General features: G+C 40.7%; 1 protein-coding gene across 1 annotated transcript; it reads right to left on the reverse strand.

The window, feature by feature from the left end:
• Nucleotides 1-1,538: 1,538 nt before the first annotated feature.
• Nucleotides 1,539-11,872, reverse strand: LOC310649028 (vomeronasal type-2 receptor 26-like; the record flags this gene model as incomplete). The annotated part of the gene is made up of 5 exons (XM_083377274.1): nucleotides 1,539-2,431; nucleotides 5,605-5,749; nucleotides 6,201-7,064; nucleotides 7,675-7,966; nucleotides 11,724-11,872. 5 exons carry the CDS (start codon nucleotides 11,870-11,872, stop codon nucleotides 1,539-1,541), a joined length of 2,343 nt encoding a protein of 780 aa, XP_083233400.1.
• Nucleotides 11,873-14,594: the final 2,722 nt, after the last annotated feature.

Below are 14,594 nucleotides of genomic sequence, written 5' to 3' on the forward strand. Positions count from 1 at the left end.
GGCCCGTTTGCACAGCTGCCGTGTTCGTCCATGTTTGACGAGCGCGGCAGGTCTCCCAACAGGTGGCGGCGGTTTGGAGAGGTGCGCGCGCACTCTCCAAAACCGCCACCATCCCATTTGCACAGCTGCCGTGTTTGTCCATGTTTGACGAACGCGGCGGGTCTCCGAACGGGACAGCGGTGGCTTGGAGAGGTGCGCGCGCACTCTCGAAACTGCTACCGTCCTCTTTGCACAGCTGCTGCGTTTGTCCGTGTTTCTTTCAAATGCGGAGGAATGCAGCAGCTCTGCAAACGGGGCGGCGGCGGTTTGGCGAGCTGCGCAGCTCCCCAAACCTCCGCCTCCATGTTTGAAGAGCTGCTGCATTCATCAAACGCAGAGGTTTGGAGGTCCCGGGAGAGGGGGAGGGCACTCGGGTGGCTCCGGCGGTGCCCGGGCTGAAGGCGCCGCCGCAACCCAGTGCCCGTTGCCTGCAAGTCCGTCCCTCCCCCCGTGTAAGCTGGTGGCACTGGGCAGCGACAGGTGCGTGCGTGCAGCTCAGGATGCGGTGCGGGTGTAGGGGTGGTGTATTTTTTACTTGTTCTGCGTATGCGCGTGCGTGCCCACATGCGCGCGCACATTTTGCGGCTCCCACTTTTTTGTGTGTATGACGGAACCGGTTCCGAGTGGCTCTTTTGCTGTTTCGGGTTGCTGACCCCTGAACTAGGACTTTATACTTTCTGTTCTCCTTTTGAAAAGGTCCAATTTACATTCTTAAAATCTACATTCCAGGTGGAACATTTGTGTTCCAAATGTGTTCCAAATGTAGTATTAAGAAGGGAGGAAGGGCATCTAAAGTTGAAGCAGGCACATAGGCCTGTTTCATGGTACATTGTTTGAAGCCACTGTTCTTTCAAACCAGTTTCAGTTATTTCCTTCTTGAAGACTATTACAAATCAATATGGTTCAGAGCCATCTCACAAAATCTTTAACATTTTGGCTTTTCTAGTGAGGCATTCCTAATGATGTTGTATAAACATGCACTCAGCCCATTTAAATTACTTACCAAAGATCTGGAAGTCCAACAAGGCCAGTCTGCTCTACCTAAGAATGTTTTATTCTGAGCAGCCAAGCCCCCCCCCCATTTTTAAATAAATCAGTGAGATACTTACACCAGATAACTGTTTTAAAACTTCCAAAGAGAACTAACTTCAGTACACTTCAGTTCTTTCCCCACAGCAGTTTTGGAGGGTTGATGCAATGCACCTATGAGCTGAGACTACATTCCTGTGGAAAAGCTGCTGTTAAACCTAAGCTGATATTCTGCTATATTGTATCCTCTATAAGGGCCCAAGGATCCAACTTATAACTCTTTACCTTTTAAAACAGAAAATTCAGATCTTTTTATTATACACTTATCAGATCAGCATGATTTAATCTCCATGAACATAGCTAGATTTTGTTCTACTGCAGTTAAAATTAAGCAGAATTTTATTACCACCAACTGTAACACACACATGCTTACATGCATACCACACAAAGAACACATAAACTTTGCTTAATTACTTTTTTAACTGCTGCTTGTTGTTTAACTGAGGTCTCAACAGAATAATATAGCATTTGGGGAAAAAGATACAAGACAGCAGTCCACCACTGGATGCTAGGATGGAGAAGATCTCCACAGCCACCATGTACTTCCCTTTTGTGCTCAAATAAGTAGGGACAAAAGTCAACCAAACGCTACAAAACATCAGCATGCTGAAGGTGATAAACTTGGCTTCATTGAAAGCATCTGGCAACTTCCTGGCAAAAAAAGCCACCATAAAACTAATGATGGCTAGAAATCCCAAGTAGCCCAGGACAAGATAGAACATGACAGCAGATCCTACATTACATTCTGCTATGATTTCACTGGTGAGAGAGTGCATATCTAAATTTGGGAAAGGAGGAGAGGTTATCATCCACCAAGAACAAATACTTGCTTGAACAAGAGTGCAGGAAATAACAATGGAACTGGCCAGCTTTCTCCCTAACCATTTCCTCATATTTGACCCTGGTTTGGTGGCCATGAAAGCTACAACTACAGTGATGGTTTTAGCCAATACACAGGAAATAGCCACAGCAAAAATGATGCCAAAAGCCGTTTGGCAAAGAAAGCAAGTGGTCCTGCTGGGCTGCCCAAAAAACAGTAAAGGTGAAAGAAAGCATAGGAGAAGGGAAAGAAGGAGTGTAAACGTAAGTTCCCGGTTGTTGGCTTTGACAATAGGAGTGTCTTGGTGCTTAACAAATGTTCTAAGGACAAAAGCTGTAATTATAAATAGGCTAATACCAACCAAGGCTAAACTCATCCCTAATGGTTCTTTATGAGACAGAAAGTTTAAAGTCTTGAAAATACATTGATCTTGCTTCTTGCTTGGGTATTGATCTTCTGGACACGGCGAACAGTCAACCATATCTGGATTTTGATAAAAAAAGAAATTTAAAAAATTGACCATATGTGGCCCAAGGGGCATTTCCATGTTTTATTCAATATAATACCTCCCTTTTGAACATTATTGTGTTATCCTATGTCTTATTGTTGTATACAGTTGGTATTTAACCAAACCCTTAGCAAGTATAGGCATTAAAACCTACCGGTATTTGGTGCCTTTAGAGTTTATAAACTATATTCTTCCTTTGAAAAGAAGGTTTGAGGGGGTCTTTGCTGCTCTCTGAGCTTGGTTGTTTTCTTGCAGATATTTCATTACCCAAACTAGAATAGCATGATGGAAATATATCTATACAACTGATATTAGTTAGGAAGAATCTTATAAGATCTTTTTAGTAATACGATTGCTTATCATTAAGTTACCTACACATGAATACATATGCAATATTAATACATAATATGTAATGGCTCAGCAGTTAAAGATGCTGAGCTTGTCGGCTGGAGAGCCTGCACCATGGGTTAGAGACCCAATACTATGTGACAGGGTGAGCTCCCGTTCCTTGAAGTTAGATAGCAGGCAAATGCAAGTAGATTAATCGGTACCACTTTGGTGAGAAGGTAACAACATTCAGTGTGCTGGACATACAATCATGCTGGCCACATGATAACAGAAGTATCTTCCAACAATGCTGGCTCCCTCAGCTTAGAAACAGGTGAGCACATTGATCTATAGTCAGACACAACTGGACAGGAAAACTTAACCTGTACCTTTTACACACAGATATTGGATTTTTTTAAAAAAATCTTCTGTTGATTTCTCATTGATCCCACTGAAAAATCATTGTATGTTGGTAGAAATTAGTTTCTTCTTTGGATTGCCCAGACACATAGAAGTGTATCCAAGTTCTCCTGACTACCTGACACATTAACACATTTTGCACACATTCACTTGCATTAATGCATGCTGGAATATTTTTTGTACTATATTACTTACCTATTTGGCATGAAATTTCCCCTTCTGGGCAGGGAGCACAATCGTAGCAGCAGAATTTCTCCCCTTCTTTCTTTTTCTTTTGGTATCCAGGCTGGCAAGGATTACTACACAGAGAAAAGGGCAGAACCTATCCATAAATGTGAAAAATATTTAAGATAGAAAAACTGATTTTCTTCATCATGTAGACTATTTAAAAAGAAAGTCTGTATTAATTAATATGTATAGATATGCACATAGATTAGGAAGAATTTCTTGAGACTGGTTGGGGAGAATTTGAAAGATCAAAGATTTGCTTCCCAAGTGATGCTTCAGGGATACAGATAGAGTGGCCTGAGGTCCATTTTGATTCATAAATAAGTTTTTTGGGGCTCTACCACACTTTAGGGATGTGGTGGCTCAGTGGGTTAGGACACTGAGCTTGTCGATCAGAAGGTCAGCAGTTTGGCGGGTTGAATCCCGAGTGCCGTGTAGCAGAGTGAGCGCCTGTTACTCGTCCCAGCCTCTGCCAACCTAGCAGTTCAAAAGCACATAAAATGCAAGTAGAAAAATAGGGACCACTACGTTGGGAAGGTCACAGAGTTCCGTGCGCCTTTGGTGTCTAGTCACGCCGGCCACATGACCATGGAGATGTCCTCGGACAAGCGCTGGCTCTTCGGCCTTGAAACAGAGATGAGCACCGGCCCCTAGAGTCGGAAACGACTAGCACACATGTGCGGGGGAACCTTTATCTTTACCTTTTGCCACAGTTTATCTGACATATAATAAATATATATATGCAAAATAATTATTGCAAAAAACAGAACAGGGTTGAGAATAGAATCAAAGTATCACAAAATTGTAGACTTGTATAGTTGGAAAGGAACATCCATCTAACCTGCAAGATGTAAACAATCCAACTAAACTATCCATGAAAAGTGACTGTCCAGTTTCTTTTTAATGACCTCCAGAGATGGAGAAACCCATCCTTTATACCTAAATATTCAGCTGTCGAACCAATTTTACCATCAGGAGGTTTTCTTTGTATCTAAACAGAACCTAGATAATACAATTTATTTTCATTGTTTCTGGTCCTTCTTTATGTGGTCATGAAAAACAGTTCTTGAACATCTTTGCTTCCTTTTATTTACTATACATAGCTATCATCTGTCTCTTAAGTCTTCTTTTCTTTAAAGAGAAAATCTCAAGTTCCTTAAGCCTAACCTCATATGCCATGTCCTCAAATCTTTGTATCATTTGTATTGCTCCCATCTCTAACGTGTCAATATTCCTCTATAAAGGTGCTGCCCAAAATTATACACAATATTTCATATGCACCCTCATCAAATAGAAAGGAATAATGACTTCACATGTTTTTTAATATAATGCATTTTCTAATGCAGAACCAGTGGTGAGATTCAGCAGGTTCACACTGGTTCAGTAGAACTGGTAGCTAATTTTTGGTTGTCTTCAGCGAACCGGCTGGAGCCTCGCCCTTTTTCACAAGCCCCAGGACCAAACAGCTCACTGGAAGTATGTGGATGCCACTTCTGGAAGGTCTCCCAGGGCCAAAACAGCCCACCAGGAGTGAGTGGACACCACTTCCGGAAGTCTGTTCTGTGCTTCAAATGTCCTGGGGAGGCCTCCCAGGCACAGAATGGCCCACTGGAAATGCATGGATGCCACTTCCAGAAGTCTGTCCTGGGCTTTGGAGGCCTAGGGGAGGCCTCCCAGGCCATGAATGGCCCACCAGAAGTACATGGACACACTTTGTCCATAGACCCTTTTGTTTGTTGAGATGTTCTTAAGTCTTGTTCCATCTGTCTAATCTTAGACTAACATGACTCTCCTCCTATAATGATTGCATACTATGACATGGAAAGCAAGAGCTGTGGTGGTAGAGTGGTTAGAATGCAGTATTGCTGACTAACTCTGCCCACTGCCAGGATATCAATCCTAACAGGCTCAAGATTGACTCAAGTGTCTATCCTTCTGAAGTTGGTAAAACAAGGACCCAGATTGTTGGGGGCAATATGCTGACTCTCAAACTGCTTAGAGAATGATGTAGAGCACTATGAAGTGTTATATAGGTGCTATCCATCAAATACTTTTTTCAGACAATGGAACAGCCTATTAAAATTGAGAAAGTGCACCTGGTTGAAAAGCCTGTGCCAGCTCTTTCTATCTTGATAAAAGCTGAAGGTCTGCCCTTCCTTGGTAGCTATCCTACCGACTTTCACTTCAGTGAAGGAGTTGTTAGGGAATATGACCATCTTCATTATATCAAAGCCAGTGGCCACCTCCATTCTGTCATTAAAAGTCACACTTTCTCCAGCTGAATTGTTAAAGGAAATGCCTTGAAGAAACCAGTGAAGCTATCAGAAAAAGAAAGGAGAAAAAGGAGAAAAATAGATAAAAGGCAAGTAAGCACAGAACTGGCATGTATTCACTAAGAATGAAAAATATGGTTCCATTGCAACTGAGGGCTATTTCACTTACCAAAAATATGTTCCTAATAATGAAGTCATTTCATTTTGGAGAAATTACTTGCCCCCATCCTGTTGCTATCAAAAGCCTATCTAAGGAACTTCCAGGTTGAAAGGATTAGCTAGTGAGATTACTGTTGCCCTGGGGATTCTTGGTTTGGGACTCCTTTCCTGTTAATGTGCCCACTGAAGTGGTACCTTTTAATCTGCTAGATGGGCAGAAGCTGGAGCGAATGATGGGAGCTCACCCCACCACAAAGGAACACTCGGGTCTTGAATGAGGGCTTGCTAATAGTCAACCCAGTGTACTAACCACAGGAGCCACCACACTCTTTATTACCTGCCAAGGTTGAAGATCTTGAAGTGAAAGTCTCTTTCTTTTCACTAATGCTTGGTGGAGGGACCTGAATGAAGACATGGCATGTAAAGCATGTGCCAAAAGATAGACAGCATTAAAGATGCTGTAGCTGTAACCAGTCATTTGCATTTCAAAAACAGAATCTGGAAGCATCTCCAACTTCTCTACCCCAGTGCACGCTTTATTGTGCTCCTCTAATCCTTTTGAATTTGAAAATGTACAATGAAAGGCTTGCTCCCAAAAGTCTTTTAGGAAATTGTCCTCTTGTTCTGAGCAACAGGTTAGGTTCTGAAGGTATGTCTGAAACCCAAGTGGTTCATTTGAAGGAACTTCAAAAGAAATGGTGCCTAGGAATAATTCTGGATCCCAGTTTGTTACAAGGCCCATGATTGTGAAATCAATTTGTGCAGTCACAATCCACAACTTTCCAATTGATGCATTTTCCTGATCAAAGGAATCTGACTGAAACATTAAAGAACTCAGCCACATCACTGTAAGTGCTTCTCCATACACAACAAATATTTTGACTCTGTTGTCCATGACATGTTGATAAGTACTTGAGGATACTTCATTGATTTGGGTTAATGATGGCAAACGACCTTGGCTTGGGATTCTTTGTATGAAAGCAGAACAGATTCCATTTTGGAAAAACAAAAGTTCCAAGATCTTCAAGAAATTATCTCCACTCTCATCTCTCAAAACAATGAGCCCAATCCAGATCCATCCAAAATGCTTCAATAATTGGACAATTCCTGCATACTGATGAGCTTCATTTGAGACCATGCGATAAAAGGAAGGGAACCGTGTTGGGTTGTTTTGTTCAGAAGCAAAAGAACCATATGTGAGCTAAAAGAAAATGCACATATATTTACTATAAGAAACATCTCTCAGCCTTTGCCTTTTTTAGAACATGGGGACTTGGATCATGGTTTGAATGTCCATTGTTCATTCAAAGTAAACAATGCTGGTCTATGGGAAGATGAAACGATTTCTACAAAAATAATAACAATAAAGAAATCTGTTCAAATCTATTATTCTGTCTTATTTCTCTATTCTTTAATTGCCAAAATCCTTTAAAACACATTTTGAATAGTTAAATATTTGTTGCCGGTCAAATCTTTCTTCCTTTTATCTAAACTACAATATTGTTCCAAAAATGAATTAAATGGGTTCCTACTCTATCTTAATTCATAATCATATCATATACCCTTTATAGTGACATGAGAGTCAGTTAAGTCCTCAGATTACAAACCAGGAGACTGTGAATTCTAGTCCTTCATTTGATATGAAGTTAGTTGTTTGACCTTGGACAAGTCACTCTTTCTCAACTCTGGGAAGAAAGCAATGGCAAACAACTTCTGAAATCTTGGCAAGAAAAATGTAGGGACTTACCTAGGCAGTCACCAAAAGTCAAGATATAGACTAGAAGGAACAAAAATGCATTTAAAGATCTTACCTGTGGAATTTTGTAAAGGGTTAAGATATCAGACATATGGAAGGAGATATCAGAGCCAAGTCCACCAATGATGGCCATGAGATTTTTCTGGAAACTGCATGCATAGTTGGGGAAAAATCTATGGAATTTGAAGAGTAGGTCCAATGTTGTCTGATAAGTCATCTTCTCATCGTAGTAACTATCATAAATCTGAAACCCAAGTGTGACATTGGGCAAGATCTGGGGATTTTGGTTAATCTCATTTACTGCGAACACCAAGCTCAAAACATGTTGGTAGAACTTTGTCACTATGCTGAAAGACAGTTATGTTCAGATTGTACAACCCATATAACTGTTTAAATTTTTTTATCAGTCTCTGGATCCATTTTACTTACTACAAGAAATTTAAAATTAAAAAAAAAATCAACAGAAACAAAATGAGATGTTGTTTATGTAATTATGGACACAAGCTGCAAAAATAGTAAGAAAGAGAGACGGAATAGCCAAAAAGATGTATAAGACAAGAAAGAATAGAAAGTGCATGAAAGGTTATATAACTGTGAAATCAATGCAGATAATATAGTATAAATAGTAGGGGTGTTGGTATTATTTCAAAGAAATGCTTCAGACACACTTTGTTTTTACTGAATTTTTTTTAAACGCAAGCTCCAAAAAATATTCAATTGGGAAACAAGATTGGAAAAGCAAAGCACCCCACTAGTGAAGCTTTAAAGCAAGCATGAACTGCTCTTACAGCTGCTGCAAAGAAATTGTTTTTGTATGCTTTTCCCTGTGATTCTCAAAGCAAAGTACAACAGATAAATATCAAGGCAAGCATGCTGAAAGCTAGGGAACTGATACTTGTTTCTACCACATCCACACATCACTTTGTATACACTGAGGTGGGCTGGTCATAGAGATAGAAAGAGGATTGAATCAAAAGAAGATGAACAGAACAGAATGGAACAGAACAGAACAGAACAGAATAAAATAGAAGAGTTGGAAGGGACCTTGGAGATCTTCTAGTCCAACCCCAGCAGAAAACCCTATATCATTTAATACAAATAGCTGTCCAATCTCTTCTTAAAAACTTTCACTACTGGAACATTCACAACTTCTGGAGGTAATTTATTAATTGTTCTAACTGTCAGGAAATTTCTCCTTAATTCCAGGTTGCTTCTTGATTAGTTTCCATCCATTGGTTCTTGTCCTGCCTTCAAGTTCTTTAAAGAATAGCTTGGCTCCCTCTTCTTTGGGGCAGCCCCTGAGATATTGGAACACTGCTATCATGTCCCCCCTCGCCCTTCTCTTCATTAAACTACACATACCCAATTCCAGCAGCCGTTCCTTATATGTTTTAGCCTCCAGTCCCCTGATCCTCTTTGTTGCTCTTCTCTGCACTCTTTCTAGAGTCTCAACATCTTTTTTACATCGTGGTGACCAAAACTGGATGCAGCACTCCAAGACATTGTAAAGTGGTATTAACACTTCACATGATCTTGATTGAATGATGAAAAGATGAAAAGAAGCATTAATGAATCAAAAGGAAAGGCAAGACTGAGGAAATGAATGAGATCCTCAAAAAGAGAGACTTTTAACATGAAATGAGCTTGTTTGTTGTAGGGATTAAGGAATCAAGCTAGAAACCGGCAGTCTAAAAGTTCTAGCCCTTCCTGGAGCATGAAGCCAGATGGATGACCTGTTGCTGTTGCTCAGTCCTAGGAAGAGGAAGGCAAGGACAAACCACTTCAGAAAATGCTGCCAAGAAAATTGCAGGGACTAATCCAGGCAGTTGCCAGGAGTGAATCCTGACCTGGTGGTGCACCCCACTCATGATAAAGTATCTGTAACTTGCCTTGTATGGAACTTGCATCTGCATAACCACCCTGACTTCCCTTCCTCTCTTCTCACAGCTCAATCCAATGCAATTCCTACATCAGTTCAGCCAGTCCATTGCATCTAGTGAAGTCAGCTGCATCTCTTGAAAGCTGATATGTTTACAATAGTATAGAATAGAACAGAGCAGAAGAGAAGAGAAGAGAAGAGAAGAGAAGAGAAGAGAAGAGAAGAGAAGAGAAGAGAAGAGAAGAGAAGAGAAGAGAAGAGAAGAGATGAGATGAGATTTACAGAACTGGAAGGGACCTTGGAGGTCTTCTAGTCCAGCCCGCTGCTCAAGCAGGAGAACCTATGCCATTTCAGAAAAGTGGATGTCCGGTCTCTTCTCAAAAACCTCCAGTAATGGAGCACCCATGATTTCTGGAGGCAACTGCTGTTCCACTGGTTAATTGTCCTCACTGTTAGGAACTTTCTCCTTAATTCCAGGTTTCTTCTCTCTTTGGTGAGTTTCTTGTCTTGCTCTCTGGTTCTTTGGAGAATAATTTAACCCCCTCTTCTTTGTGGCAGCCCCTCAAATACTGGAATACTGCTATCGTGTTGACCCTTTTCTTTTTTTCTTTAGATGAGCCAAACACAAGTCCTGTAGCCGTTCTTCATATGTTTTAGTTTCCAGGCCTTTTAGGAGAATTTGTTAGATGCACAAGGTGCTACCAGTCACCCTCTGAGTTTTGGATACCATGTACCAACATGGTTCTCCTCATACAATGTGTCAACAAGAGAGGGGAGAAGTTTAAAGAACAGATGAAACTATGTAGGGAGGCGGTAAAAGCAAGAATGGTTTGTGGAGATAAAAAAGATATGCAGAAGTATGGTGAATGGTATAAACTACTGGTTTACTACTGGCAGAAACTAATTTCAAATGGATGAGAAGCAAGGAAAAAATATCCAAGAAAAAACTAGTTGTGTTTTAGAAAAGCACTTTTGGACCACCACAATCTGGATGATTGATCATCACCATAGACATTTAGTTTCAAATAAGTTTTCTTTTTTTCCCTTCAGGTGTTAAATTTCTTTGGCTTGATATTTCTAATGCTTAAAGGTAAAGGTAAAGGTTCCCCCGCACATGCGTGCTAAAGGTAAAGGTAAAGGTTCCCCCGCACATGCGTGCTAGTCGTTTCCGACTCTAGGGGCCGGTGCTCATCTCCGTTTCAAAGCCAAAGAGCCAGCGCTTGTCCGAGGACGTCTCCGTGGTCATGTGGCCGGCATGACTAGACGCCAAAGGCGCATGGAATGCTGTTACCTTCCCACCGTAGTGGTCCCTATTTTTCTACTTGCATTTTTACGTGCTTTCGAACTGCTAGGTTGGCAGAAGCTGGGACGAGTAACAGGCGCTCACTCTGTTACGCGGCACTCGGGATTCGACCCGCCAAACTGCCGACCTTCTGATTGACAAGCTCAGCGTCCTAACCCACTGAGCCACCGTGTCCCTACATGCGTGCTAGTCATTTCCAACTCTAGGGGCCAGTGCGTCCTAACCCACTGAGCCACCATGTCCCTTTCTAATGCTTACCTAACACCATTTTCTGCAAATGATGAACGTATATGCTTGTATCTTTGGTATCTAATATTTTGCTAGAACATAGAACACAGAATAACGGAGTTGGATGGGACTTTGGAGGTGTTCTAGTCCAACCCCCTGCTGAAGCAGGAGGCTCTATACCATTTCAGACAAATGGCTGTTTAGTCTCTTTTTAAAAGCCTCCACTGATGGGGCACTCACAACTTCTGAAGGCACGCTCTTCCATTGGTTAATTGTTTTCACTATTAGGACATTTCTCCTGAGTTCTAGGGAAACAGAATGGAATTATTGGATGAATTCAGTGACTGGGATAAAACCAAATAAGAATTATTTTGGCAACAGTTACTCCAATTATAATGTCTTAGAGGTATAAATGGAGAGAGTTTTAGCTTATTTATTTACTCATTTCCCCACTTCCTTTAATTCATCCTTAGAAGTTGTAAGAATAAGTTTGTAAACTGTCTCCTTCATTCATCCATTGCATTTGCAGATCACCAAATCTTGCTATTTACAGAGCTGACCAACCAATATCTTCTTTCATAGAAAAGAGAATGGAGTTACAGTACAGTCAGGTATGAGAGTTTCTTACATTGGAAACTGGAAGCTCAGGTCCTGTGAAGGTTGCTTGTGGAAGGAAAGCTCATGAAAAAAGTACCACATCTGAGAAGTAATCCCACCTATGAGGAAATCACCTGGTTGATAGGATTCGTGAGGGATAGGAAGTGTATCAAGTGGGAAGCAGACCTTTGCATTGATATTGTTTTCTATATGAGATAAAAGAAGAAACAGAACTTCTAATACCATCATCTATGTGCAGGTTAGGTGCTCAGATACCCATCAAGAACTTCATCTGTAGCACTGTATTTAACTGAAACAACCTCTTCCAATAACATTCAACTATGCGAAATGTCACATAGCATGGAAACAGTCACATCTGTCTCTTCTCTCCAGCTAGCCCTGATCTGAATGGCAGGGGGAAAAAGGATTTTATAACCATGTTTGAAATTACACATCAGCTGTTTTTCTTTTCACTTTGGGAAATCTGTTGGATTTTTGTTTTTGAGAAATAATTATAATAATTCAGGTAACTGCAGGGAAGACAATGAAAGTTGCAGTGTATTGTCCCTATTCTATGTCTATGGAGATTCTATATGAGGACCCAGATTGTTGGGGGCAATAAGCTGACTTTGTAATAATGCCGCTTGGGGGTGTGTGTGTGAAAGCCCAAATAAGCAGGCATATACATTGAATGAAGGCTACTGCTAAGCTTGTAAGCCGCCCTGAGTCTTCGGAGAAGGGCGGGATATAAATGAAATTAAAAATAAAAAAAGAAAAGAAAAAATAAAAAAAATTCTCAGTCATCCAGATCATGGTTGTCCCCAAAGTGCTTTTTCAAGAGGCAAATGGACCTCCTTCGTTTTTCATTGAAGATGTTTCACTTCTCATCCAAGAAGCTTCTTCAGTTGTGACTCAATGGTGGGGAATGGAAAGATTTATATTCCTTGCAGTCATCTGTTCATTAGCACTCTGTCTGAGAGTGAACAGCCCTGTCTCAACAGGAGAGGTATATGACACCAGCTATCTTCTGTTTACAACACAGTTTTTTCAGGAGTTCCAAAATGTTTCCACATCCATTTGTACTATCCAGGGGACAGATTATTAAGGGCACAGACAAACCTCCAAGTGGCCTAAACGACTCTCAGAAAGAGTGCTAATGACCAGATGACTGCAAGGAATATAAATCCTACCATCCCCCACCATTCAGTCAGAACTGAAGAAGCTTTTTGGATAAAAAGTAAAATGCCTTCAAGGAAAAAGAAAAAAAAGCCCAGTTGCCTCTTGAAAAAGCACCTTTGGGAGTGTCTAGATAGCAAAAAAAAGGAAAACAAAACCAAAACCAAAACCAACAACAACAACAACAACAACAACAACAACAACAACAACAACAACAATAATAATAATAATAATAATAATAATAATAATAATAATAATAATAATAATAATAATAATAATAATAATGATGTTGGCTTTTACTAATGACTTTGTTTGCCTCTAGGTGCTCGCTGATTCGTTGTTTGATTATCTTCTCCAGAATCTTCCCAGGTATTGAGGTCAGGCTGATAGGTCTGTAATTTCCTGTATCCATTTTTTTTCCTTTTTTGAAGATGATCAGCTCTTTTCCACTCCTCTAGTAGTTCCCCAGTGCTCCAAGATCTTTGAAAAATATAGTTCAGTGGTTCTGAGATCACATCTGCCAGTTCCTTGAGAACTGGGGTGTAATCCATCTGGTCATGGTTGTTTGAACTCATCTAGAGATAAAGGTGAAGAGGCTTATTTTATTATACTCTCTAATTACTTGAACTTTTTAAACTCTAAGTGAAAGTGCGTCATATTTGAGGATTAAAAGATGGCGGCGAAACCTCCCCCTAAAACTCTTCGGAGTGGTGGATCCTCGCCAGTGCAACAATCATCTTTACAGGCGTTGCACCCTTCTGAAGCGCTGACAGCGAAGGAGTTTCGAGATGCTGTGGATAAACTTTTGGACTCAATTAATCAATCAATGGCTGATAAATTTGCGCAGATGGAGGAGAAATTGGAGAAACTGGAGGAGAGAATGGAAGAGAGGATGGAACAGAAGCTCAGCGTGATGAAGGTAGACATTTTGTCTTCAGTGCATAAAGTGGCAGAATGTGTGGAAGAATTAGATGAAAAGATGGATGATTTGGCTCAAAGGAATGCTATATTAGAAGTTAAAGCAAGAGAGAATGAAAATGTAAGAGACAAACTGGAGAAGGACTTAAGCTTAGCCCAATTTTACCAGATGCAGTTTGCTGTCAGAATCAGAGGTTTAAAAGAGGATACTAAAGAAGATTTGAAGCAGCTGATCTCTGAGGCTTTTGAAGAAGTATTAAACCTGCCAGCATCTGAAATAAGAGCAGCTATGGATAAAGTGTTTCGGGTGAATTCATGGATTGCCAGACAGAGGAAGTTGCCTAGAGATGTGGTGGTTTATTTTGCAAAAAGAGAGATCAGAGATCAAATTATACAAGCTGCCTATGATGTTAAAGTGGTGATTGCTGAACAAGAAGTTTTGGTTTTAAAAGAAATTCCTCCAAGGATTTTAAGGGGAAGGAAGGATTATACATTCCTCGTGCATGAGCTCAAGCAAAGAGATATAAGGTTCAGATGGGAGATTCCTCAGGGGCTGATGGTGATGCATGAAGGTAAAAGGTACCGGTTGATTACTGTGAAGCAAGCGCGTGATTTCTACAATAATGTCCTAAAAGCAACCCCATTAACGCTCCTGGAAGCTGGAAAGGGATTTGGAGAAGAAGAACAACAAGAGGAGGAAACAGAGGAAAGTGGTGCGGGAGGAGATCAAGTTACAACTTCTTTGGATGATCCTAGAGAGCAAAGAGTGACGCGTGCTGCTTTAAAACGAGCAAAGAAAATAAAAGAACAAGATCAGCAAAAGTCTTCAGTCTCTTCGCAACGTACGTACAGTCAAGCTGTGGGAGGAGCACGG

The sequence above is a fragment of the Vipera ursinii genome, assembly GCF_947247035.1.
Source record: "Vipera ursinii genome assembly, chromosome: Z".
Taxonomy (NCBI): domain Eukaryota; kingdom Metazoa; phylum Chordata; class Lepidosauria; order Squamata; family Viperidae; genus Vipera; species Vipera ursinii.